Source organism: Bos mutus, chromosome 15 (assembly GCF_027580195.1).
Source record: "Bos mutus isolate GX-2022 chromosome 15, NWIPB_WYAK_1.1, whole genome shotgun sequence".
Classification (NCBI taxonomy): domain Eukaryota; kingdom Metazoa; phylum Chordata; class Mammalia; order Artiodactyla; family Bovidae; genus Bos; species Bos mutus.
This window is the reverse complement of record NC_091631.1, coordinates 71,054,102-71,081,462: the sequence shown is the minus strand read 5'-3', so window position 1 is coordinate 71,081,462 and position 27,361 is coordinate 71,054,102. Positions and strand designations below refer to the sequence as shown.

General features: G+C 38.7%; 1 protein-coding gene across 1 annotated transcript in view; it reads right to left on the bottom strand.

Annotated features, from left to right (window-relative positions):
- Positions 1-27,361, bottom strand: part of CNTN5 (contactin 5) — a 663,141-nt gene that overhangs the window by 85,867 nt on the left and 549,913 nt on the right. The window contains exon 14 of the mRNA XM_070383116.1: positions 15,055-15,213. Within this exon, the coding sequence (XP_070239217.1) occupies positions 15,055-15,213 (159 nt within the window). The remainder of the gene's footprint in view (positions 1-15,054; positions 15,214-27,361) is intronic.

Sequence of the window (27,361 nt, the reverse complement as noted above, 5' to 3'; positions counted from 1 at the left end):
CAATTGCACTCATCTCACATGCTAGCAGAATAATGCTCAAAATTCTCCAAGCTAGGCTTCAACAGTACATGAACTGAGAAATTCCATATGTAGAAGCTGGATTTAGAAAAGGCAGAGGAACCAGAGACAAAATTGCCAACATCCATTGGATCATAGAAAAAGGAAGATAATTCCAGAAAAACATCTACTTCTGCCTCATTGACTAAGCTAAAGCCTTGGACTGTGTAGATCACAACAATCTGTGAAAAATTCTTCAAGAGATGGGAATACCAGACCACCTTACCTGCTTCCTAAGAAATCTGTATGTAGGTTAAAAAACAACAGTTAGAACCAGATAGAGAACAAAGGAGTACGTCAAGACTGTATATTGTCACCCTGCTTATTTAACTTCTATGCAGAGTACTTCATGTGAAATTCCCAGCTGGATGAAGCACAAGCTGGAATCAAGCTTTCTAGGAGAAATATCAATAACCTCAGGTATGCAGATGACACCACCCCTATGGTAGAAAGCAAAGAGGGACTAAAGAGCCTCTTGATGGAAGAGAGGAGAGAGAAGAAGCTAGTTTAAAACTCACCATTCAAAACACGAAGATCATGGCATCCAGTCCCATCACTTCATGGCAAATAGACAGGGAAACAATGAAGACAGTGAAAGACTTTATTTTCTTGGACTCCAAAATCATTGCAGATGGTGACAGCAGCCATGAATTAAAAGACGCTTCCTGCTTGGAAGGAAAGCTATGACAAGCCTAGACAGCATATTAAAAAGCAGAGACATTACTTTGCCAACAAAGGTCTGTCTAGTCAAAGCTATTTTTCCAGTAGTCATGTGTGGGTGTGAGAGTTGGACCGTAAAGAAAGGTGAGCACCAAAAATTGATGCTTTTGAATTGTGTTGGAGAAAATTCTTGAGAGTCCCTTGGACTGCAAGGAGAGCCAACCAGTCCATCCTAGAAATCAGTCTTGAATACTCAGTGGAAGGACTGATGCTAAAGCTGAAGCTACAATACTTTGGCCACCTGATGATCAAATAACTGACTCATGGAAAAGACCACGATCCTAGGAAAAATTGAAGCCAGCAGAAGTGGACAACAGAGGATGAGGTGGTTGGATGGCATCACTGAATCAATGGACAAGAGTTTCAGCAACCTCCAGGAGTTGGTGATGTACAGGGAAGCCTGGTGTGCTGCAGTCTATGGGGTCACAAAGAGTTGGATATTACTGAGTGTCTGAACTGAACTGACCTGACCTTTTTCCATCCCCCCATTTTCAATTTGTTTCTGTAGAACGGATGTGAGTCTCTTGTCAGTATCATATATACGTTCCTTGTTTTCTCATTCATTCACTGTATTTCCTTTGATTGGAGCATTAATCTATTTAAATTTATAATGATTATTGATAAGTATGGAGTTATTATATGGTTTCTTGTTTTCTGGTTGTTTCCACAGTTCTTTTTTGTTCTCTTCTTTTCTCTCTTGTGATTTGATGACTATTTTTAGGTTTATATTTGGATGTCTGTCACATTCTTGTGTGTATTTCTTGTAAATTTTTGATGTGTGATTATCATGATGTTCATATATAAATATATAACTGTATATATGTACATATATATATATACAGTTTTATATACTATATATATAATTAAATTGGTCATCTCTTAAGTTTAAATGCATTTTAACAACTCTGCATTTTTATTCCCTCTAATGTTTAATGTGATTGACATCATTTTATACCTTTTGTTTTGTGTGTCCCTTAACAACTTAGTGTTTTCATAAAAGATTTAACTATTTTTGTCTTCAACCTTCCTACTAGGTTTATATGTGATTCAAAGTCACTCAAAGTGTTAGTTGCTCAGTCGTGTCTGACTCTTTGCGATCACATGGACTGCAACTTACCAAGCTCCTCAGTCCATTTAATTCCCTGGGCAAGAATAATGGAGAGGGTTGCCATTCCCTTCTCCAGAAAAAAGTGAAAGTGAAAGTCACTCAGTTGTGTCCAACTCTTTGCGATCCCATGGACTATACAGTCGATCAAATTCTCCAGGCCAGAATACTGGAGTGGGTAGCCTTTCCTTTTCTAGGGGAGCTTTCCAGCCCATGGATTGAACCCACGTCTCCCTCATGGCAGGTGGATTCTTTACCAGCTGAGCCACTACGGAAGCCTGAGAATACTGGAGTGGGTATCCTATCCTTTCTCCAGGGGATCTTCCCAACCCAAGAATTGCCCAGGATCTCCTGCATTGCAGGCAGATTCTTTAGCACCTGAGCTACCAGGGAAGCCCCCCTTCTCCAGGTGATCTTTCCAATCCAGGGATCGGATCCTGGTCTGAATTGTAGGTGGATTCTTTACTGCCTGAGCCAACAGGGAAGCCAAACTTATACATGGTTAGTCTACTACTTTTTTGTGTGTGTTTTAAGGTTTTGTGTTTGCCTTTACTACTGAGATTTTCCTTTGTATACTTTTAATATTTCTCAATCAGTTAGTCAGTTCAGATGCTTCACACTCAAGGATGTCTGGCTTTAGGTGAGTGAAAATATATTTTTATTGTGACAATTCATATTTCTAATTGTGGTCTTTTCTACTTTGAGTTATCCCTTTAACATTCCTTGTAAAGCTGGTTTGGTGGTGCCGAACTATTTTAAGTTCTGCTTGTCTGTAAATCTCCTTATCTCTCCTTCACATTTTACTGAGGTCCCCTTTTAGGTAGAGTATTCTAGGTTGTACATTTTTTTTCCTTTCATCATTTTGAATACATCATGCCACTTCTTACCTGCAATATTTCTGCCCAGAAGTCAGCTTCTTTTATTATGTGGATTCTTTTGTAATATGTTTTTCTCTGACTAATTTTAAAATTATCTGTTTATCTTTAATGTCAACATTTAATTATGATGTGTCTTGGTTTCAGATTCTTTGGGTAGATCTTACTTGGGATGCTCTGTGCTTCTGGAAGCCTGCCATTTGTTCCCATTACCAGCTTAGGGAAGTTTTCTGCTATTATTTCTTTAAATGAATTATCTGACCCTTTCTCTCTTCTTTTTCTGGGACCTCTAAATGTGAATGTTAGTAAACTTGGTGTTGTCCCAGAGGTCTCTTAAACTGTCTTTAAAATTATTTTTTCCTTTTTTTTTTTTCAACTTTGGTAATTTTCACTACTCTGTCTTTAGTTTGATGATTTGTTACTGTGTATTATCTAATATGGCATTGATTTTTTCTTGTATATTTATTTTAGTTATTGTATTTTTCAGCTCTGTTTGGACTTTTTAATATTTTCTATTTCTTTGTTAAAAATATCACTATGTTCATGCACGTTCTTCTGAGTTTAGTGAGCATCTCTGTGAAGAGTACCTTGAATTTCTTACCAAGTAGATTGCTTATCTCCACTTCGTTCAGTTCTTTTTCTAAGATTTTATAAGATTTTGTCTTGTTCCTTGTATCATATTCCTGTCTTCTTATTTTGTCTATTGGTCTATTTATTTCTATATGTTACACAGGTCAGTTACATTCCCTGTCATTGAGAAGTGATCTCAATGTAGGAGATGCCCCCAAGGGCCTAGCAGCACACCCCCCTCAGGTCACTGGAGTATATGATCTAGGGGTATGCCTATTTGGGCTGCATGGCCCCATCCATTGTGGTAGAGCTGACTACTGGGTGTTCTCTGGTAGGCCAGACTGGCTCCCAGTCTGTTTGCCTGTCAAGTACTGCCTCATGACTCCTGGGCTGCTGAGAGAAGGGCAAAGTTTTGAAGTGGTTAGCTGCTCAGTCCAAGAGGGCCCTGAGCTGGTGTTAGCTTCATGGTGGGCAGGTAGTCCCTCACCACTAATAATCTAGAGCAAGGACTCCAAAATATCACTTGCCAGTGTCAATGTGCTGCAGTAGAATGAGCTCCCCAAAATGACTGTGGCCAGTGTCTAAATCTCTAAGGGGAGACTCTGTTGCCTCTGGCTTTTCTAGGAGGCTCTCCAAGATCAGAGTGCCTGACCCAGAATCCTTTAAAATTACTGCCTCTTCACTGGGACTTGAATGGTTGAGCTTTTGTGCATGCCCTTTGCAAGTGGAGTCCTTGTTCCTAGAGCCCCTCCTGCTCTCTGAATGCAAATTCAGCTAGCCTTCAAAGACAGAAGTTCTAGGGACTCTTTTCTGATACAGGATGCCTAGGATGGGGAGCCTGCTATAGGGATTGGGATCTTTGCTACTTGGGGAGAACCTCTGCAACTGTGATCACCCTCCCATTTGTGGGTTGCATACCTGGGGTTGTGGGTCTCAACTGCACTGTGTCTCTGTCCTCCCTCCCCATCTCTGTTGTGTTTTCTTCTTTACATCTCCAGTTGCAGAAAATCTCTTCTGCTAGTATTAAAATCATTATATAGATACTTTGGAGAAGGTGATGGCACCCCACTCCAGTACTCTTGCCTGGACAATCCCATGGACAGAGGAGCCTGGTAGGCTGCAGTCCATGGGGTCGCGAAGAGTCGGACACGACTGAGCGACTTCACTTTCACTTTTCACTTTCATGCATTGGAGAAGGAAATGGGAACCCACTCCAGTGTTCTTGCCTGGAGAATCCCAGGGACGGGGGAGCCTGGTCAGCTGCTGTCTATGGGGTCACACTGAGTCGGACACGACTGAAGTGACTTAGCAGCATAGATACTTACTCTGTAAATAGTTGTAGTTTTGGTATGCCTGCAGAAAGTGGTGAGTTAAGAATCTTCCTACTTGGCCGTCTTTACTACATGTGTGCATACTTAGTCGCTCAGTCATGTCTGACTCCTTGAAACCCCATGGACTATAGCCTGACAGACTCCTCTGTCCAATACAATTCTCCAAGCAAGAATAGTGGAGTGGGTTGCCATTTCCTACTCCAGAGGAATCTTCCTGACCGTTATTGAATCCACATCTCCTACATTGGCAGGAGCACTGAGTCACCTGGGAAGCATCTTCACCACACATATCCTGAAATTTTAAACAGAGTGGTCAGTATAAACATCATTAAGTAAGTACATTTAAGTGAACTGATTGAAGTTTGGATTTAGTTATGCCAGTATTTAGAAGAAAGCATCCCACGCAGAAGGAATAAGTAGTACAGAAGTATTAGAAGAATTATATGCAGAACATAAGAAGACTAGTGAGTCAGGAGCAGAGCAAGCTTTAGGGAGAATGGTAGAAGATGAGTTTGTAGAGAGATGGAAGGAACAAAGTCATATGGGATTTGGGCTTCCATCCTAAGACAAATGAATTGATAGTGGGGAATTGGTACTCTGTTATCTTTTAATAGATTAGCTCTAAGTTATGTTGAAAATAGGAAGTAGTTAAGGTTAAATGAAATCATAAGGTTGGTGTAATGATCTGATTAGATTACTGTCTTTATAAGAGGAGGCACTGGAAAACTTGTCTCCTCACTCCTCTCTGCCAGGTGAGCACACACCAAGAAAGCTAGTCTCTGTAAGCCAGGGGGACCATCCTTGCCAGGAATCAAACTGAACTGGCCTGACACCTACATCTTGGGATTCTCAATCTCCAGAACTGTTAGAGAAAATATTTCCTTGTTGTTTAAGCCACCTAGGTAATGATATTTTGTTATGATAGTCCAAGCAGACTAATACACTGTCTCTCCCACAGTACTTCTGATCCTTATATTTCTTAATTTTTTCATACATTAACTTCTCCCAAAAACTATATAACTTATGTTCTTATTATGTCCTCTGTTTAATTTTTGTCCTCCCCCATGTAAATTCAATCTCCACAAGGGCAGTAATTTTTTTTGTTGTTGTTACTCCATATATTCTATGGAGGTTACTTGATATATTTTTGTTAAGTGAATGAAAGGGGGTTCGGACTGACAGGTATGATCAACAGTTAATTTCTGTTTTAATCTTGATGTAATTATTTCAGACATTATGTTAAAAAATAAAATTAATGTAAAATGTAAAAAATATACTTCCTCCCAGGCTATATATTAATATATTCATATTCTCTAAGCCATAGCTATTTCATTGCATTGATCGCTGAGGAAGGCTTTCTTATCTCTCCTTGCTATTCTTTGGAACTCTGCATTCAGATGGTTATATCTTTCCTTTTCTCCTTTGCTTTTGGCTTCTCTTCTTTTCACAGCTATTTGTAAGGCCTCCTCAGACAGCTATTTTTCTTTTCTGCATTTCTTTTCCATGGACATGGTCTTGATCCCTGTCTCCTGTACAATGTCATGAACCTCAGTCCATAGTTCATCAGGCACTCTATCAGATCCAGTCCCTTAAATTTATTTCTCACTTCCACTGTATAATCATAAAGGATTTGATTTAAGTCATACCTGAATGGTCTAGTGGTTTTCCCTACTTTCTTCAATTTAAGTCTGAATTTGGTAATAAGGAGTTCATGATCTGAGCCACAGTCAGCTCCTGGTCTTGTTTTTGCTGACTGTATAGAGCTTCTCCATCTTTGGCTGCAAAGAATATAGTCAACCTGATTTCGGTGTTGACCATCTGGTGTTGTCCATGTGCAGAGTCTTCTTTTGTGTTGTTGGAAGAGGGTATTTGCTATGACCAGTGTGTTCTCTTGGCAAAACTCTATTAGCCTTTTCCCTGCTTCATTCCATACTCCAACCAAATTTGCCTGTTACTCCAGGTGTTTCTTGACTTCCTACTTTTGCATTCCAGTCCCCTATAATGAAAAGGACATCTTTTTTGGGTGTTAGTTCTAAAAGGTCTTGTAGGTCTTCATAGAACCATTCAACTTCAGCTTTAGCATTACTGGTTGGGGCATAGGCTTGGATTACCATGATATTGAATGGTTTGCCTTGGAAACAGAGATCATTCTGTCATTTTTGAGATGGCATCCAAGTACTGCATTTCAGACTCTTTTGTTGACCATGAAGGCAACTCCATTTCTTCTGAGGGATTCCTGCCCGCAGTAGTAGATATAATGGTCATCTGAGTTAAATTCACCCATTCCAGTCCATTTTAGTTTGCTGATTCCTAGAATGTCAACATTCACTCTTGCCATCTCCTGTTTGAACACTTCCAATTTGCCTTGACTCATGGACCTAACATTCCAGGTCCCTATGCAATATTGCTCTTTACAGCATTGGACCTTGCTTCTATCACCAGTCACATCCAGAACTGGGTATTGTTTTTGGATTGGCTCCGTCTCTTCATTCTTTCTGGAGTTATTTCTCCATTGATCTCCAGTAGCATATTGGGCACTTACCGACCTGGGGAGTTTATCTTTCATTATCCTATCATTTTGCCTTTTCATACTGTTCATTGGGTTCTCAAGGCAAGAATACTGAAGTGGTTTGCCATTCCCTTCTTCAGTGGACCACATTCTGTCAGGGTCACCTAACAGGTCACCTCTCCACCATGACCCATCCGTCCTGGGTGGCCCCACAGGGCATGGCTTAGTTTCATTGAGTTAGACAAGGCTGTGGTTCGTGTGATCAAAAAGGCAATGCCAAAGAATGCTCAAACTACCCCACAATTGCACTCATCTCACACGCTAGTAAAGTAATGCTCAAAATTTTCCAAGCCAGGCTTCAGCAATATGTGAAATTCCTGATGTTCAAGCTGGCTTTAGAAAAGGCAGAGGAACCAGAGATCAAATTGCCAACATCCGCTGGATCATAGAAAAAGCAAGAGAGTTCCAGAAAAACATCTATTTCTGCTTTATTGACTATGCCAAAGCCTTTGACTGTGTGGATCACAATAAACTATGGAAAATTCTTCAAAAGATGGGAATACCAGACTACCTGACCTGCCTCTTGAGAAACCTATATGCAGGTCAGGAAGCTCTTGTCCATAGAATGCAAACTAATTGTGTCTAGTAAAATGCAATTGCTTATTACCCTAAAACTGCTTTCCATCTTTTGGCAAGTTTTACTTTACTCCTTGAATTTTCCTTTGCACTGGCTGTAATGTCTTACCAGTTCCATCATTAATTATTTGTTAAATAAAATCTTTGACTTGAAAAAAAAAAAAACTGGACATGGAACAACAGACTTGTTCCAAATAGGAAAAGGAGTATGTCAAGGCTATATACTGTCACCCTGCTTATTTAACTTATATGCAGAGTACATCATGAGAAATGCTGGACTGGAAGAAACACAAGCTGGAATCAAGATTGCTGGGAGAAATATCAATGATCTCAGATATGCAGATGACACCACCCTTATGGCAGAAAGTGAAGAGGAACTCAAAAGCCTCTTGATGAATGTGAAAGAGGAGAGTGAAAAAGTTGGCTTAAAGTTTAACATTCAGAAAATGAAGATCGTGGCATCCGGTCCCATCACTTCATGGGAAATAGATGGGGAAACAGTGGAAACAGTGTCAGACTTTATTTTGGGGGGCTCCATAAATCACTGCAGATGGTGACTGCAGCCATGAAATTAAAAGACACTTACTCCTTGGAAGGAAAGTTATGACCAACCTAGATAGCATATTCAAAAGCAGAGACATTACTTTGCCAACAAAGGTCCATCTAGTCAAGGCTATGGTTTTTCCTGTGGTCATGTATGGATGTGAGAGTTGGACTGTGAAGAAAGCTGAACGCCAAAGAATTGATGCTTTTGAACTGTGGTGTTGGAGAAAACCCTTGAGAGTCCCTTGGACTGCAAGGAGAGCCAACCAATCCATCCTAAAGGAGATCAGTCACGGGTGTTCATTGGAAGGACTGATGCTGAAGCTGAAACTCCAATACTTCGGCCACCTTATGCAGAAAGTTGACCCATTGGAAAAGACCCTGATGTTGGGAGGGGTTGGGGGCAGGAGGAGAAGGGGACGACAGAGGATGAGATGGCTGGATGGCATCACCGACTCGATAGACATGAGTTTGGGTAAACTCTGGGAGTTGGTGATGGACATGGAGGCCTGGCATGCTGTGGTTCATGGGGTTGCAAAGAGTCAGACACGACTGAGCGACTGAACTGAACTGAACTGAACTGAAGCCATAGCTATAGGTTTTAAAAACACCTACTCCCATTCTGCTTGCAATGTAGGAGACCTGGTTTTGATCCCTGGGTCGAGAAGATCCCCTGGAGAAGGGAATGTCTACTCACTCCCCGTTTTTGCCTGGAGAATCCCATGGACAGAGTAGCCTAGTGAGCTGAAGTTCAAAGGGTGGCAAAGAGTTGGACATAACTGAGCAACCTACACACACACACACACACACACACACACACACAGTCCCTTTTTACATTCTCTCCATCATCCTTAATTCTAATTCCTCTTTAAAAAGGAAAAAAAGAAATAGAATCCTAGGCTACTTGTAGGGATTATAAAAATTGTAAAAAAGATAAATGTGAGTTGAAAGTATTAATATTTTGATGAAATAACATACAATATGAAATAGAATAGCAACTTTTTAGGATACAGTTTGGATTTTCATTTCAAAATGAATATTGTGGAGATTAAAGATAATGAAGAATGTTTACCAAGGAAGTATTTTAAATCCTTGTAGGTATCTTTCTATAGTCTTTCTGGAAATCTGGAGGCAAGCTGATTTCAAAGAAAACATTCTGCTTGAGAAAGAACATACAGAACTTTAGTGTAGGGCTGCATGTTGATCCAGGGAGAAAAACTCATTAAAATGCTTTTCCTATTAAAAGAATTGCATCCAAAGACAAATTAAATTAAACTAAACTAAATAAACATGTTTAGTTGATAAATGTAACCATCATTCAGTGTAAATTATCCACAGAGAGAAGACTTATCCATTGATTGAAGAATAGTTAAGAAAAATATTTAAATTAAGTAAATAATGGCCCATCAATTCTATGATTACAGATGACTTGCCATTCCTAATTAAATATGGTCATAAAAACTTGGTCGGCAAATACTGTTCAGTAATATGAACAAGAAACTCAGGTGTTCAAATAAGAAGCAGCTTGCTTGAAGAGAAAAGAGGATCTGCAAATGAAATTATCTATTTCTTACGATTTTTACACTTTCTTCAAAATGAATAAATGGCCCCATTCACAGTCACCTGTTTTGAGTTTTATTTTTGGGTGGGCAGCATTGATAAGTTAATTCCAGATGTGCTTGGTCCATGTGAAATTCATTACTTCATTTGTCAAAAATGAGAAACTTACTATTCTTAATATTCATGCTGGCATATAGAGGAATCTTAAGAGTTTTTAAAATGCTAGCTTATGCATTAGTTTAACATCTTTAGTGTTCAAACTGCAGAACTAAATCTTTTTTTCCCTAACATGTATGTCTACATTAAAGAATGTGCCTGCTTGTGTGCCCAGTCACTTCAGTTGTGTCCAACTCTTTGTGACCCTATGGACTATAGCCTGCCAGGCTCCTCTGTCCATAGATTCTCCAGGCAAGAATACTGGAGTGGGTTGCCAAGTCCTCCTCCAGGAAATCTTCCTGACCCAGGGATAGAACCTGGATCTCCTGCATTGCAGGCAGATTCTTTACCACTGAGCCACCAGGAAAGCCCATATTAGGGCACATATCTACTGAAATTGATTTGGGTTAGATGATAACTATGAAAGCAAAAGATCTGCTTCCCCAGTGAAGATGATGTAGCCCCAAAAAAACTTCTTTCACTAACACAGGCAATGAGTTTGCACTAGAAGCAGAACTCAAGAAACATTTAAAAGAGCTGCTTTAGAGTAGGAGTCCCCAACATTTTTGGCACGAGGGATTGGCTTTGTGGAAGATAAATTTTCCATGGACCAGGCAGTAATGCGAGTGATGAGAAATGTCAGATGAAGCTTCACTAGCCTGTCCCTCACCTCCTTCTAACAGGCTAACAGTACTGGTCCCCAGCCCAGGAGTTGGGGACTCCTGCTGTAAAGCATGGAAAAGTTGACAACTGCCCCTTGGCTTGCCTGGTGGATGGTAATGACTCTACCATAGCTGCAAGAGATGCTGAGTTTTAGAGAAATGTGTGACCACCTTAGGTGAGGAAACACCTTGCTAGAGAATGATTTGATATTACTATCAAGGGCAAATAAAATCGATCATTTATAGGAATGCTGCTGCTGCTGCTGCTAAGTCGCTTCAGTCTTGTCCGACTCTGTGCAACCCATAGATGGTAGCCCAGCAGGCTCCCTCATCCCTGGGATTCTCCAGGGAAGAACACTGGAGTGGGTTGCCATTTCCTTCTCCAATGCATGAAAGTGAAAAGTGAAAGTGAAGTCGCTCAGTCGTGTCCTACTATTAGCGACCCCATGGACTGCAGCCTACCAGGCTCCTCTGTCCATGGGATTTTCCAGGCAAGAATACTGGAGTGGGGTGCCATTGCCTTCTCCATTTATAGGAATATACTTTTGAAAAATATATGTTTACTTGTAAATACAGTATAACTCGATTTTTTAAAGCACTTACTGAACTGAACTGATGCTAAAGCTGAAACTCCAGTACTTTGGCCACCTCATGCGAACAGCTGACTCATTGGAAAAGACTCTGATGCTGGGAGGGATTGGGGGCGGGAGGAGAAGGGGACGACAGAGGATGAGATGGCTGGATGGCATCACTGACTCGATGGACTTGAGTCTGAGTGAACTCCGGGAGTTGGTGATGGACAGGGAGGCCTGGCGTGCTGCGATTCATGGGGTCGCAAAGAGTTGGACACGACTGAGTGACTGAACTGAACTGAACTGAACTGATTTTATTTCTTTATTTTTTTTTTTAGTGTTGCCTTTTATTTTATTTATTTTTTAAAATTATTTTAATTGGAGGCTAGTTACTTTACAATATTGTGGTGGTTTTTGCCATACATTCACATGAATCAGCCATGGGTGTACATGTGTTCTCCATCCTGACTTTCCCTCCCACCTCCCTACCCATCCCATCTCTCAGAGTCATCCCAGTGCACTGTCTTTGAGTATCCTGTTTCCTGCATTGAACTTGGAATGGTCATCTATTTCACATATGGCATTATATATGTTTCAATGTTATTCTCTCAAATCATCCCACTCTCACCTTCTCCCACAGAGTCCAACAGTCTGTTCTTTACATCTGTGTCTCTTTTGCTGTCTCACATACAGGGTCATCATTACCATCTTTCTAAATTCCATACATATGTGTTAATATACTGTATTGGTGTTTTTCTTTCTGACTTACTTCGCTCTGTATAATAGGCTCCAGTTTGATCCACCTCATAAGAACTGATTCAAATGTATTCTTTTTAATGGCTGAGTAATATTCCATTGTGTATATGTACCACAGCTTTCTTATCCATTCATCTGCTGATGGACATCTAGGTTGCTTCCATGTCCTAGCTCTTGTAAACAGTGTTGCGATGAACATTGGGGTACACGTGTCTCTTTTAATTCTGGTTTCCTCGCTGTGTTTGCTCAGCAGTGGGACTGCTGGGTCATATGGCAGTTCTATTTCCAGTTTTTTAAGGAATCTCCACACTGTTCTCCATAGTGGCTGTACTAGTTTGCCTTCCCACCAACAGTGTAAGACGATTCCCTTTTCTCTGCACCTTCTCCAGCATTTACTGAACTGATTTGAAAAATAGCTCTTTATTCAAATATAGGGCTTTCCCTGGTGGCTCAGTGGAAAAGAATCCACCTGTCAATGCAGGAGATGATCTCTGGTTTGGGAAGATCCCCTGGAGAGGAAAATGGCAACCCACTCCAATATTCTTGCCTGAGACATCTCATGGAGAGAGGAGCCTGGTGGGCTGTAGTTCACAGTGTTGCAAAGAGTCAAATATGACTTAATGACTAAGACAGCAACAACAATTCAAATATATTTCCAGTGTTCAAATTAATTAGATAAGAATGCAATTTTATATCAGGGACTTCTAAAATAAGTAAACAAACCCCAAATAGCATTTAATCAAAACAATTAAACCCTCTACACATACAGAAATACACACCACTCTTTTGTTTTTCCTTAGTTTATGCCAAAAATTCAAAGTTTATATATTTTACATATGTATATACACACATGATATATATGCATATCTATATATCCACTATTTATCATTATCTGTCTATCTGTGTGTTGTGATGTGCTCATATGCTCACTTGAGTCCAACTCTTTGTAATCCCATGGACTGTAGCCCGTCAAGCTCCTCTGTCCTTGGGATTTTTCTGGGAAGAATACTGGAGAGGGTTGCCTTTTCTTTCTCCAGGGCATCTTCCTGATCCAGGGATCAAACCCACATCTCTTACATCTTCTTCATTGGCAGGTGGATTCTTAACCACTAGCACCATCTGGGAGGCCCTCTATCTATCTATCAAACAACAGAAAGTACAAACAGTTGAATAAAGGTATGTAAGAAAGCAAGGAATACAAGTAACTAAGAAACTATGGAAGATGAGGTATCCTGGATAGCTGTACCATGTGTTAAGAAGCACAAGAACATGAGTATGGGATGAGCAAGGAAACACATGTATGTAGTGCAATGTACCACAAGGGAAACATCTCAGGAAGCAACTATTTTAGGCGGTGTGGCGAGGGTGGGCAGAAAGCACAGCCACAGGCAAGAGAGTGAGCTTACTGAATGCACAACATGAAATTTGAAGGTGAATCCATTTCCCAACAGCAGACCAAAATGTTAGGGCTCTAACACTTAGGATGACTTGGGAGCATCCTATAAATGAAGGTTATAAGAATTCTTGTATAAACCTGTTCATGTGGCCTGAATTTGCATCCTTTCCAGAATCATCTACCAAACATAGAGATTTCCTCAATTTCTTGGCTTTATATTTGCATCTCAGGATTAAAATGGAACCAGGAATGAAGCTGGTACCCACAATTCTATACATTATTTATATTATAAAACAAATTTGTACATACGTATAGTACACTATAATTATAATTATACTGAATTTTATGAATTACTATAGGAACCTAATATCAAGAAAAACTTGAATCATATCAATATTTTGCATTTGGATGAATGTACTTTTGCCCCTAGATTACAAGTTTAACACAAAACAAGTTTCAGCTCAAATTTAATTTAAGCAATGAAATGGACCACTTTACTTCTATAACATTCAGATTAATGGAGTTTTATGGTTATTGCACTGAGATATTTTACTGATTTTATATTTCACTTCTATGTAGGTAAATCAGTTTTATATTTAGATAGAAAATAAAGTCACAAATCCATTCTCAGTATGGACAACTGCTTCTGAAGATTACATTTTATAGATACTGTTTGCTTTTCAAATATCAACATGTTAAATAGGTAATAACTATCAAGTGAGTGTAATTTCACATATCCCTACAGATAGCCACATTTAGAGAGGGAAAGGAAGTTTAGTTATAACATGAAAAGAAAGCCATCAGGGGAAAATTATTTTTAAAATAATGCAATTACAATGCAAATAAACTTAGAAGTAAGCATTAAAATCCTATATTATTTTAAATAATGTAATTTTATGTTAGATTTTATTTTTGTAAATAAAATGGGTGTGGGACTCTAAAGGCATAGAGCAAGGAACTGGAGTAATGGAGCAGTTTTGCATCTGACTGTCTTGGTGGAGATTTGAATCTATATAATAAAACTTCATAGAATTTTATGGAACTATTCACTAGAAAAATTGTACATAAAACCTGGTGAAATTTGAATATGATCTGTGGTTTATAGCATTGTATCAATGTCAGTTTCCTGATTTGATCATTATACCATTGTTAGGTAGAATAACTTGGGGAAATTGAGAGATGGGCCCACAGAAAATCTTTGTATTATTTTTGCAGCTTTTACATGAGTTTAACGTTGCTTCAATAAACAAACAAAGATAAATAATGTGGTCCTTCCTTGGGAAACAAGAAGAGAAGAAAACAAAGTGGCTTTATAAAAAGAAGCAAACAATGGTTAAGATTGTCATGCATGCCTGCATGCAAAGTGGCTTCAGTCGTGTCCAACTCTTGGCGACCTATGGACTGGAGTCTGCCAGGCTCCTCTGTCTGTGGGATTCTCCAGGCAAGAATACTAGAGTGGGTTGCTGTGTCCTCCTCTAGTGTAATATTGTCATAAATAATAAAATTTCCCGAATCCAAAATAATCCTGCTGAGATTGTTAGCAAATACGGCTCATGACATCGGAAGCTGCTATGTCTGTGTCTGAAGTTGTTTTAGAGCCTCTTACCTGTTTTTACCGTTTGCCAGCCCAGGGAGAAGGGGCTACGAGCCTGAAGGTTGTAGGAAGAGATGGGGCTGTGGTTGTCAGCGGCTGGACTCCAGGAGAGTGTGGCTGTGCTCTCGGTGATTTCCTCCACAATCACTATCCCTGGTGGGCCTGGGGGACCTATAGGCAAAAGAGAAGGGAAAAAGTTAAGGTCAAGCCATGATGAGGAGCCATGAGATATTGTATTTCCAATAAGGACCCAATCAAACTGGTAAAGCATTTGAATGAAATACATATTTAGTAATGAACATTGCCAGTAAAAGAGATGGGATGCAAGTTGATTTCCATGATTTCTGAGGATAATTTAATTATAGATTTTTTTCATAATACTTTGTGCTTGGATACAACCACCAGTTAACATTGCATTGTATAGACATGCAAAAAAATAATTAGAAACGAATGTAAGGACTTGAATGTCAGTAGCTACTATGACTGCTGAAATCAATCACAGTTTACAGAGGCAGTGACAGAGTAAGAGCCAATGCTACTAGAAACAGAAATGACCCCATCATTACCACAAAGTTACAGGTGTACGGGCCTAATTTTCAGCCAACCTACAGTGTACAAATAGTGTGGATGTACTTACCAAGGAGCTTAAACTCTAACAGGGGAAAAATGAAAGGCTCTGAAATATTGAGAGTTCAGACCAAGGAAGGATATATCCTAGAAGTGAGGCATGGAGAAATGTTGTGAGAAGTTAAAAGAAAGGTGTAATTAGATGATGATGATGATAATGATTTTTTTTTTTTTTTTTGGTGAGTGTGAGAAGATGGTTAATCAGAGAATATGAGTCCCCTTTTGATCATAAAAAATTGGTATGGTATAGAATTATGTTTATCAGTTGACATACGTTAGACTTTAGCTTCAAGAAACAACCATGATCTGACATGAGGAGATGCATATCCCTGTGTTACTACTTCTAAAATAGTGATTTCTAATAACAGTAAAAATATGTATAGTATTCATATTTTAGTGGCTAAGCACAAATGTCAGTTTTCTTCTTAATTCTTTTCTATTCCCTAATTATGAACTATCAAAGCTTTAAGGATCTTTTATTTTCAATTAAAAACATTCCACCTATAAATATTTTAGGTTATTTTCTGATTTAGTCCTTGTTTAGCAAGTTGCTCTCTGGATTTGGTTATTATGAAGTCTGAGCAAGAAGTGCTGACCTAGACTGTAAATAGCTAAGAAATGGTGGAGTGCTAAATAGATGGAGGCAGTAAAGTCCTCTGAGTAGAAATTTTCAATAAGTAGGGACAAAGGGATGGAAAAAGTGTTTAAAAGGGTCGCCGTACAGGTGACATTTTTAGGCAATGAGAAATGAGCATTTTTACCAAGAGTGAGAAACAGCAGTGGATAGTGGAGACCACAGACTTAGAAGACAAGGACTATTCCATCAAGAAGGTAACAAATACTGGGATTATGAGAAGACATAGAGAATAACCACGAGAAGTGGCATTTCCCGCCCCACCCCCGCTCTGGAGAAATTAAGGAAGAAACTGAATATAGAGAGAAAGCTTTTGAAATGTCAAGAAACTGGGAGAGTTCATTTGGGAAGTTTCTCCTTTTTTTCACTAAAGAAGGAAAAAAAAAAACACACACAAAAAGTGAAGGTGGTTGGGTGAGAGTGGGACTGGGAGCTAGAAGATAGTGGAAAATGTCTGGATAAGGCCCATGATAAAACGAGGAAAGAAAGGAAGAGTGAAATACAAATATTTGGAATAGTCTGGAATTCAAGTTTGCCTCAATAGCACCATTGTGAAGTAGAACTGACCAACTCAGCAAGCTTGGGCTAGAAAGGCAGGATCAGGGCCAGAGAAAGTGTTTAACTGGGTCAATTCAGGCTTAGTTTTAAAATTTGATATGACTTATCATCAAAGATGCCAATGTTATGAATGACCATGGCCTCAAGGAGGACTAGGGAGTCAAGTGAAGCCAGATTGGTGCTGACAGACAAGAATAAAATAATGAAATCCAGAAACCAGGTTACCAGGAGGGGAAGGTAGAAAGACAAAAATTACATAATTTGAGATTTCAGGGTAGGGGACTTTTGATGAAAATTTGTATTTATCTGGAATTAAGTGGCTGCTGCTGCTAAGTTGCTTCAGTCGTGTCCGACTCTGTGAGACCCCATAGATGCGGTCCCTGAGATTCTCCAGACAAGAACACTGGAGTGGGTTGCCATTTCCTTCTCCAACGCATGAAAGTGAAAAGTGAAAATGAAGTCGCTCAGTCGTGTCCGACTCTTAGCGACCCCATGGACTGCAGTCCACCAGGCTCCTCCATCTATGGGATTCTCCAGGTGAGAGTACTGGAGTGGGGTGCCAATTGCCTTCTCTGGGAATTAAGCAGGAAATACAATTATTAGGTCAAGTACTTATGGAAGAATCCATTCACTTGATGTACAATAAATTTTCAGAGTATTAAAATGGTAGATAAATATGAGGTGTGGAAAATAAATAAGATCCAGTTGCTGAAGATGTCTAGCAAGTTGCTAGACTCTATGACAGGGACATTGAGGTGTGACTATAATGATAATAATATAATAATGATAAGAATAATAACTGTAATAATAATACCAATAGCCACCATATCCTCACTATTGAGTATTTTGCAAACATTAGCTTGTTCACTTATTTCTATGTTACTGTGAAATGGGCATTATAATTGCTATTTCATCAGATCAGATCAGTCGCTCAGTCGTGTCCGACTCTTTGCGACCCCATGAATCGCAGCACGCCAGGCCTCCCTGTCCATCACCAACTCCCGGAGTTCACTGTGACTGACATCCATCGAGTCAGTGATGCCATCCAGCCACCTCATCTTCTGTCGTCCCCCTCTCCTCCTGCTCCCAATCCCTCCCAGCATCACAGTCTTTTCCAATGAGTCAACTCTTCACATGAGGTAGCCAAAGTACTGGAGTTTCAGCCTTAGCATCATTCCTTCCAAAGAAATCCCAGGGCTGATCTCCTTCAGAATGGACTGGTTGGATCTCCTCGCAGTCCAAGGGACTCTCAAGGGTCTTCTCCAACACCACAATTCAAAAGCTTCAATTCTTCGGCGCTCAGCCTTCTTCACAGTCCAACTCTCACATCCATACATGACCACAGGAATAGGTGGTCATAGCCTTGACTAGGCGAACCTTTGTTGGCAAAGAAATGTCTCTGCTTTTCAACATGCTATCTAGGTTGGTCATAACCTTCCTTCCAAGGAGTAAGTGTCTTTTAATTTCAAGGCTGCAGTCACCATCTGCAGTGATTTTGGAGCCCAGAAAAATAAAGTCTGACACTGTTTCCACTGTTTCCCCATCTATTTTCCATGAAGTGGTGGGACCGGATGCCATGATCTTCGTTTTCTGAATGTTGAGCTTTAAGCCAACTTTTTCACTCTCCACTTTCACTTTCATCAAGAGGCTTTTGAGTTCCTCTTCACTTTCTGCCATAAGAGTGGTGTCATCTGCATATCTGAGGTTACTGATATTTCTCCCGGCAATCTTGATTCCAGCTTGTGCTTCTTCCAGTCCAGCGTTTCTCATGATGTACTCTGCATAGAAGTTAAATAAACAGGGTGACAATATACAGCCTTGGCGAACTCCTTTTCCTATTTGGAACCAGTCTGTTGTTCCATGTCCAGTTCTAATTGTTGCTTCCTGATCTGCATACAAATTTCTCAAGAGGCACATCAGGTGGTCTGGTATTCCCATCTCTTGAAGAATTTTCCACAGTTTATTGTGATCCACACAGTCAAAGGCTTTGGCATAGTCAATAAAGCAGAAATAGATGTTTTTCTGGAACTCTCTTGCTTTTTCTATGATCCAGCGGATGTTGGCAATTTGATTTCTGGTTCCTCTGCCTTTTCTAAAACGAGCTTGAACATCAGGAAGTTCACGGTTCACATATTGCTGAAGCCTGGCTTGGAGAATTTTGAGCATTACTTTACTAGCGTGTGAGATGAGTGCAATTGTGTGGTAGTTTAAGCATTCTTTGGCATTGCCTTTCTTTGGGATTGGAATGAAAACTGACGTTTTCCAGTCCTGTGGCCTCTGCTGAGTTTTCCAAATTTGCTGACATATTGAGTGCAGCACTTTCACAGCATCATCTTTCAGGATCTGGAATAGCTCCACTGGAATTCCATCACCTCCACTAGCTTTGTTCGTAGTGATGCTTTCTAAGGCCCACTTGACTTCACATTCCAGGATGTCTGGCTCTAGGTGAGTGACCACACCATCGTGATTATCTGGGTCGTGAAGATCTTTTTTGTACAGTTCTTCTGTGTATTCTTGCCATCTCTTCTTAATATCTTCTGCTTCTGTTATAGAGGTTGTAATAGATTCTTAAAGGTCATTTGGTTGATTAAGAATAAATAAGTTACTTAGTCAATAACATCTCTGTATGTTAGGTATTTGGAGAAGGCGATGGCACCCCACTCCAATACTCTTACCTGGAAAATCCCATGGATGGAGGAGCCTGGTAGGCTGCAGTCCATTGGTTGCTAGGAGTCGGACACGACTGAGCAACTTCACTTTCACTTTTCACTTTCATGCATTGGAGGAGGAAATGGCAACCCACTCCAGTGTTCTTGCCTGGAGAATCCCAGGGATGGGGGAGCCTGGTGGGCTGCCGTCTATGGGGTCGCACAGAGTCAGACACGACTGAAGCGACTTAGCAGCAGCAGCATGTTAGGTATTACATGAGGCAGTAGGTGTCAGAGAATCCCTTCTAGAAGGAGTTACTCATTCAAATCACTGCTAGTGCATGGCACAGCAGAGATTTGAATTCAAATATGATTCTAAAGCCTGATTTGTTCAATAAAGCAAGGGTTATGGAGATCCTTCTTCCTTTCACTATTAACTGAAGAAAGTGTTTAGGACTTTGTGGCAGCTTAGGTATATGATGGCCACCAAAAAACTTTCTTTCCTCTTGCACATGCAGGTCATGAAGCCTGTTCTTTAAACCTCCTTGAATCTGGGTTGGCCTGTGATTGATTACAGGCATACTCTGGTGATACTGTGGATTTTTTTCTTGTGTGCATGGCTAAATCACTTCAGTCATGTCCAACTCTTTGTGACCCTAAGGACTGTAGCCTTCCAGGCTCCTCTGTCCATGGCATTCTCCAGGCAATAATACTGGTGTGGGTTGCCATACCCTCGTCCAGGGGACCTTCCTTACCCAGGGGTTGAACTCTCATCTCTTATGTCTCCTTCATTGGCAGATGGTTTCTTTACCACTATCAAAATCCGGGAAGTCACCATAATACAGCCAATATGGCGATAAAGCAAGTCATGCAACTTTTTGATTTCCAAGTCCATAAAAAATACTTGTTTACATTATACTATAGTCTATCAAGTAGGCAATAACATTATGTCTAAAAAAGCAATGTACGTATCATCATTAAACATATTTTATTGCTAAAAACTGCTAACCATCATCTGACTCTTCAATAAGTTGTAATCTTTTGCCTGGTGGAAAGTCTTGCCTCAATATTGATGGCTGCCAACTGATCAAAGTGGTGGTTGCTAAAGGTTGGGGTGACTGTGGCAATTTCTTAAAATAAGACAACAATGTAGTTTGCCGTGTCTATTTACTTTTCCTTTCATGAATGAATTCTCTGTAGCACAATGATGTTAGATAGTATTTTACCCATGGTAGAATTTCTTTCAAAATTGGAGTCAGTTCTCTCAAAACTTGTCATTGACTTATTAATTAAGTTTATGTAATATTCTTACTCCTTTGTTGCTAGTTCAATGCTTTTCACAGCATTTTTTCCAAGAGTAGATTCCATCTCAAGAACTTATTTTCTTAGCACTTGCATAAGAAGCAACTCTTCATTTGTTAAAGTTGTATTGTGAGAATGCAGGAATTTGACTAACAGCTACAACCTACACTTCTAATTATAATTATCTTGCTATTTCTACCACACCTTCAACCACTGAGGTCTTAAATCCCTCTGTCATTCCTAAATGCTGGAATCAACTCCTTCCAAATGTCTGTTAATGTTGATATTTTGACTTCTTCCCATGAATTACAAATGCACTTCATGGCATTAGGATAATGAATCCTTTCCATAAGATTTTCAGTTTATTTTGCCTATCAGTGAAATCACTATCTATGGCAGCTATAGCCTTATGAAATGTATTTCTGAAAAAAAAAAAAAAAAGACTTGAAATTCAAAATTACTCCTTAATCCATGGGCTGCAGAATGGATATTGTGTTAGCAGGCATTGAAACAGCATAAATCTTGTTCTACATCTCCATCAGAGATCTTGGGTCATCAGATGCATTGTCATAGAGCAGTGATATGTTGAAAAGAAATTTTATTTTTTTTCTGAGTGGTAAGACTCAACAGTGGGCTTAAATTATACAGTATACTATGTTGTAGACAGATATGCTGTTATTCATGCTTTGTTGTTCCATTTATAGAGCACAGGCAGAGTATATTCAGCCTAATTCTTAAGGGTCCTAGGCTTTTCAAAATGGTAAATGAGCATTGACTTCAACTTGCATTAGCTTCTAACAAGAGAGTCAATTTTTCTGTTGAAATTTGAAGTCATGCATGGACTTCTCCTCTCTAGTTATGAAAATGCTAGATGGCATCATCTTCCAACAGAAGGCTATTTTTACTACAATGAAAATCAGTTGTCTATTGGAGCCATTTTTATTAATTATCTTGCCTAGATCTTCTGGATAACGGGCTGCAGCTTCTACATCAGCACTTACTGCTTCACCTTGAACATTTATGCTGTGAAGATGGCTTCTTTCTTTAAACTTCCAGAACAGCCTCTGCAGTCTCAGGCTTTTCTTCTTCAGCTTTCTTCAGCCTTCATAAAATTAAAGGGAGGTGAGGCTTTGCTCTGGATGGGCTTTAGCTTAAGGTAATGTTGTGGCTGGCTTGATCTTCCATCCAGACCCAAAACTTTCTTCATATTAGCAATAAGCCTGTCTCATTTTCTTGTCATCTTTGTATTCACTAGAACAGCACATTTTATTTCCTTCAAGAATTTTTTCCTTTGCTAACTCAGCTAACATTAGTTAAAAGGCATAGCTTTCAACTTATCTCAACTTTTGACATGCCTTTCTCTCTAAGCTTAATCATTTCTGGCTTTTGATTTAAAGTGAGAGACATGCAACCATTTCTTTCACTTGAACACTTTACAGGCATTATAGGGTTATTAATTGGCCCAATATCAAAATTATTGTGCCTCAGTGAGTAACAAGCCCAAGGAGAGGAAGAGATATAGGGAAACAGATGGTCAGTGGAATAATCAGAATGCAAACATTTGTTAACTAAACTTGCCTTCTTATATGGGTGTGGCTTACAGTGCCCCCAAACAATTGAAACTGTAGCATCAAAGATTAATGAATCACAGATTACCATAACAAATATCACAATAATTAGAAAGCTTGAAATATTGGAAAAATTACCAAAATGTGACACAGAGACAGGAAGTGAGAAAATGCTGTTGGAAAAAATTGCACTAATAGACTTCTTTAATACAAGCTTGTCATAAAGCTTCAATTTGTAAAAAAAAAAAAAAAAAAAAGTACATTTCCAAAAAGCAATGAAGTGCAATAAAACGAAGAATGCCTATATTTGACCCAAATGGCAATGGTAGAAATGACACAGCATGATTTTTGAATGGAAATCATAAGAGGCTTTGCAGCTTATCCCATATCTCCTGGAATGCTTATGGGGCAGTCCAGCTGCTTGGTTAGAAATCCTGTTAAACCAATGCTACCATTCTGTCAGGAAGTCCAAGTTAGTCATTTGGAAGATCCCATGGAGAGGAGGAGATTCAACTCACCCTCACCTATTCCATCATCCCAGCCCTGACATCAGATGCAGTGAATCCTTCAAATGATTCCCACTTCAGCCACCATTAGACACATATGCATGAGACATCCCTGGTAAGAAACTGGCTATGGCTGGCTGCTGTCAAAGCTATAAGAGCAAATAATGGATGGATTTTTTAAGCCATTAATTTTGGGGAAACAAGTGATCATTGAAACAGACTTCAAAATAGTTTGATTTGAGAGTTTGTTCATACGTAGGTAATTTATCAAAAGAATCACTACCATGCTTTGAAAAAAGACTTGAAATTTAGCTATTGTATTCATATTGGAATAATTATCAAAATAATTCATTAGGTTTTTCCATATTGTTCCATTTATCCTGTTCCATTTCATCCATCCTATTCATTCACGTCTTCAAAAAACATTAACAATCACTTATGTGTGAGGAATGATAGGAGATATTATGGAAAATAGCTATTTGCTAATTATGTAAAATGATTTGCCTTTCTGAGTATTAAATCTCTACTAAAATATTTAAATTAATTTGCTTAAGAAAGGTATATTTCTTTTAATAAGAGGCAATAATTACTCTGAATATTTTTTTTAAAAAAACTTCAGATGGAACCAAAATGAAATTTATAATATAATTAATAAATCCCCAAGTATTTTTCTTATATTTTCCCAAATATAGTCCTAAGTAAAATAATCAGTGATAGCAAAGATTTATATAGCCACAATACTAATTTTAGATGTGCAATTATTTATAATTACAAACTCTTATAAATAACTAGTTGTTCAGTAATCATGTAATATTTAAATCATAAATTCTTATAATAGAAAATTAGGTGGTCATTAAACTGCCTAATATTTAGTACTATATTATGACATGTTCACAAAAAGTGGAATGCAAATGATATGTTAATATAAATATAATAATTTGCCAAATGAGTACAGGAAAAACTGGAAATAAATGCATTAAAGGATAGATGGCAGTTATTGCTTGCAGTTGAAGTTATAAATGATTTAAATTTTATTCTTCATACTTGTTTGGATTTTCAGTTCTGTACAATAAGTGGAAATTATTTAAATGTTTAAAATTATTTTAAAAGTCATTACTCTAAAGAATGCCTCCATATTTTGATATCTATATACTATTGTAAGTATATTCTATTTAACTAAACATTTGCTGAATTTCTAACATATGCGTGCAAAGTACTGTGCTGAGTGGTGAGAGAGAGGCCGGGGAAGTGGTTTGTAGGAGAACAAAATAGGGTTCCAACCCCAGGTGTGCTAAAAATCCAAAGGCAGAGGCACACATTTTACAAAAACAAATGCCTGGCAGTAAAAATGTTACATATTTTACATTTCATTATTACACTTGTTACATTGGATAGAATTATTTTTATATAATTTCCACTTGTCTGAATATTCAACATGATAATTCGTATATATTAGGCCCTCAATACCTATTAGTAACCTTAGCAACCAGTTACTCGGAAAACTCAGAGTTGGGAACCTCAGCAGTGTCTGCAGGACTAGAAAAGGTAAGTTTTCATTCCAAACCCCAAAGAAAGGCAATGCAAAGAATGTTCAAACTACTGCCCATTCATCTCACACAATAAAAAATGCTCAAAATTCTCCAAGTGAGGCTTCAGCAGTACATCAAATGAGAACATCCAGATATAGAAGCTGGATTTAGAAAAGGCAGAGGAACCAGAGTACAAATTAATAACATCTGTTGGATCATAGAAAAAGGAAGAGAATTCCAGGAAAACAACTATTCCTGCTTCATTGACTATGCTAAAGCCTTTGATTGTGTTGCTCAAACAAACTGTAGAAAATTTCTTAAAGAGATAAGAATACCAGACCACCTTACCTGTCTTCTGAGAAAACTTTATGCAGGTCAAGAAGCAACAGTTAGAAATGGACATGGAACAATGGACTTGTTCCACATTGGGAACAAGTTTGTATATTGTCATTCTGCTCATTGAGCTTCTATGCAGAGTATGCCATGTGAAATGCCAGGCTGGATGTAGCACAAGCCGGAATCAAGATTGCTGGGAGAAATATCAATAATTCAGATATGCAGAAGACATCACTCCTATGGCAGAAAGTAAAGAGGAACTAAAGAGCCTCTTAATGAAAGTAAAAGAGGAGAGTGAAAAAGCTGGCTTAAATCTCAACTTTCAAAAACTAAGATGATGACATCCGGTCCAATCACTTCATGGCAAATAGATGGGGAAACAATGGAAACAGTGAGAGACTATTTTCTTGGGCTCCAAAATCACTGCAGATGGTGACTGCAGCCATGAAATTAAAAGATGCTTGATCCTTGGAAGGAAAGCTATGACCAACCTAAACAGCATATTAAACATCAGAGATATTACTTTTGCTGACAAAGGTCCGTCTAGTCAAAGCTATGGTTTTTCCAATAGTCATGTATGGATGTGAGAGTTGGACTATAAAGAAAGCTGAGCACCAAGGAATTGATCCTTTTGAACTGTGGTGTTGGAGAAGACTCTTGAGAGTCCCTTGGACTGCAAGGAGATCCAACCAGTTCATCCTAAAGGAGATCAGTCCTGGGTGTTCATTGGATGGACTGATGTTGAAACTGAAACTCCAATATTTTGGCTATCTGATGTGAAGAGCTGACTCATTTGAAAAGACCCTGATGCTGGGAATGATTGAAGGTGACAGGAGAAGGGGATGGCAGAGGATGAGATGGTTGGATAGCACCACCAACTTGATGGACATGAGTTTGAGCAAGCTCCAGGAATTTGTGATGGACAGGGAAGCCTGGTGGGCTGCAGTCCATGGGGTCACAAGAGTCAGACATGACTGAGTAATTGAGTCCCTCAATAAATATCTGAAGAAAAGATGGAACAGAGAAGGGAGAGGAAAGAAGAGATGTGGAAAGACCAACGTGTGATGCTGGGAATTTGAAATACTGTGTAACAATTAGCAATTTTTAAAATAATTGCCATGTACAATAAAAATCCAATCTGATAACCTCTTTCTTTTTGTTAAATCAAATATATTTGAGTTAATTTTTATTTTTTCAGAATAGAGTATGGTGATAATAAAATTGACAGACTAGGTTCAGAATGAAGAAAATTAACCTTTTCATATTCTATACTTAGTATAAAATATTTTTCATATTTTATACTATACAATCCATGGAATTCTTCAGGCCAGAATACTGGAGTCAGTAGCCTTTCCCTTCGCTAGGGGATCTTCCCAACCCAGGGATTGAACCCAGGTCTTCCATATTGCAGGTGGATTCTTTACTATCTAAGCCATAAGGGAAGCCCAAGAATACTGGAGTGGATAGCCTTTCGCTTCTCCAGAGAATCTTCCCAACCCAGGAATTGAACTGGGATCTCCTGCATTGCAGGCAGATTCTTTACCAGCTGAGCTATTAGGGGAACCCCATTTTATACTAAAGCTCATAATTATTAGAAACTTGGAGCATTAAAGTTATGATCAGATAACTTTCTATATATTTGTAAATCTAAAATATTATTTGAATGTATTATTTTAGAAGTATTCTAAAAAATTACTTGTATGATTTACCTTTTAAAATACATTAAATGCAATATAATGCACCATAATGAAAGTTTAAATGAGTTTAGAGTCATTACACTAGTATCCCTAAATACTCTATTTAGGGATAAAAATGTATCAGCATACTGAATTCTGGCTACAATTAACTTCTTGTATATATTGAGGAGTAAATTACTTTAGAGTTATATAAACGCAATGAACACTTTTGTTTTTAAAGCCTGCTAATGACAGTCATATTTTCAACATCTTTTGACATTTTTAAAAATCAGGGAGTAAATTTTCTCTTCAAAGAATTTTATGACTAATTTATGCAAGATATCTGAAAATAGATTAATAAGAGATAAGATGACAAATGTGTGACAATAGCTAATGTCTGAATGTTATATATATGCCACTCATTTAGAAGAAATCTTATTAATTTTATATGGAGCTACAATGATTCAGTGTCAGATGGTCAGGGATCTGGAAAGTCCCCCTCTTACACTCCCATGACAACGCTGTTACACAGGCTCACTAAAATAAATATTTTGTTTGAAAGTAGACCATTTAGAAAAAAAGGACACAGTCTGTTTATATTTTCATGGTGAGGACTCTGGGCAAATGACAAAGCACAAAGGCCCCTAGCAGAAGCCATGTTCTCATGAATTCAGTCCCTCTCAGTCAAGTGCTCCCAAGGATGGCCATTAGTTTACTACCAGATCAACTCATTCCACTGACTTAAAGTTGAGTTAGAAAATTATCTTCTCGTGAGAAGCCATGGACTCTAAAGTTGAAAAACACATAAAATGTATATCTCCTTGTTATCTCTAAAGTTGTCATTTTTATCCTGTGACAGGAAATTAGGACTTAAAACTTCATGTAAAAGATAAATAATGTTACAGAGTTTTTAAATGTTTAAATTAACCAGAGAA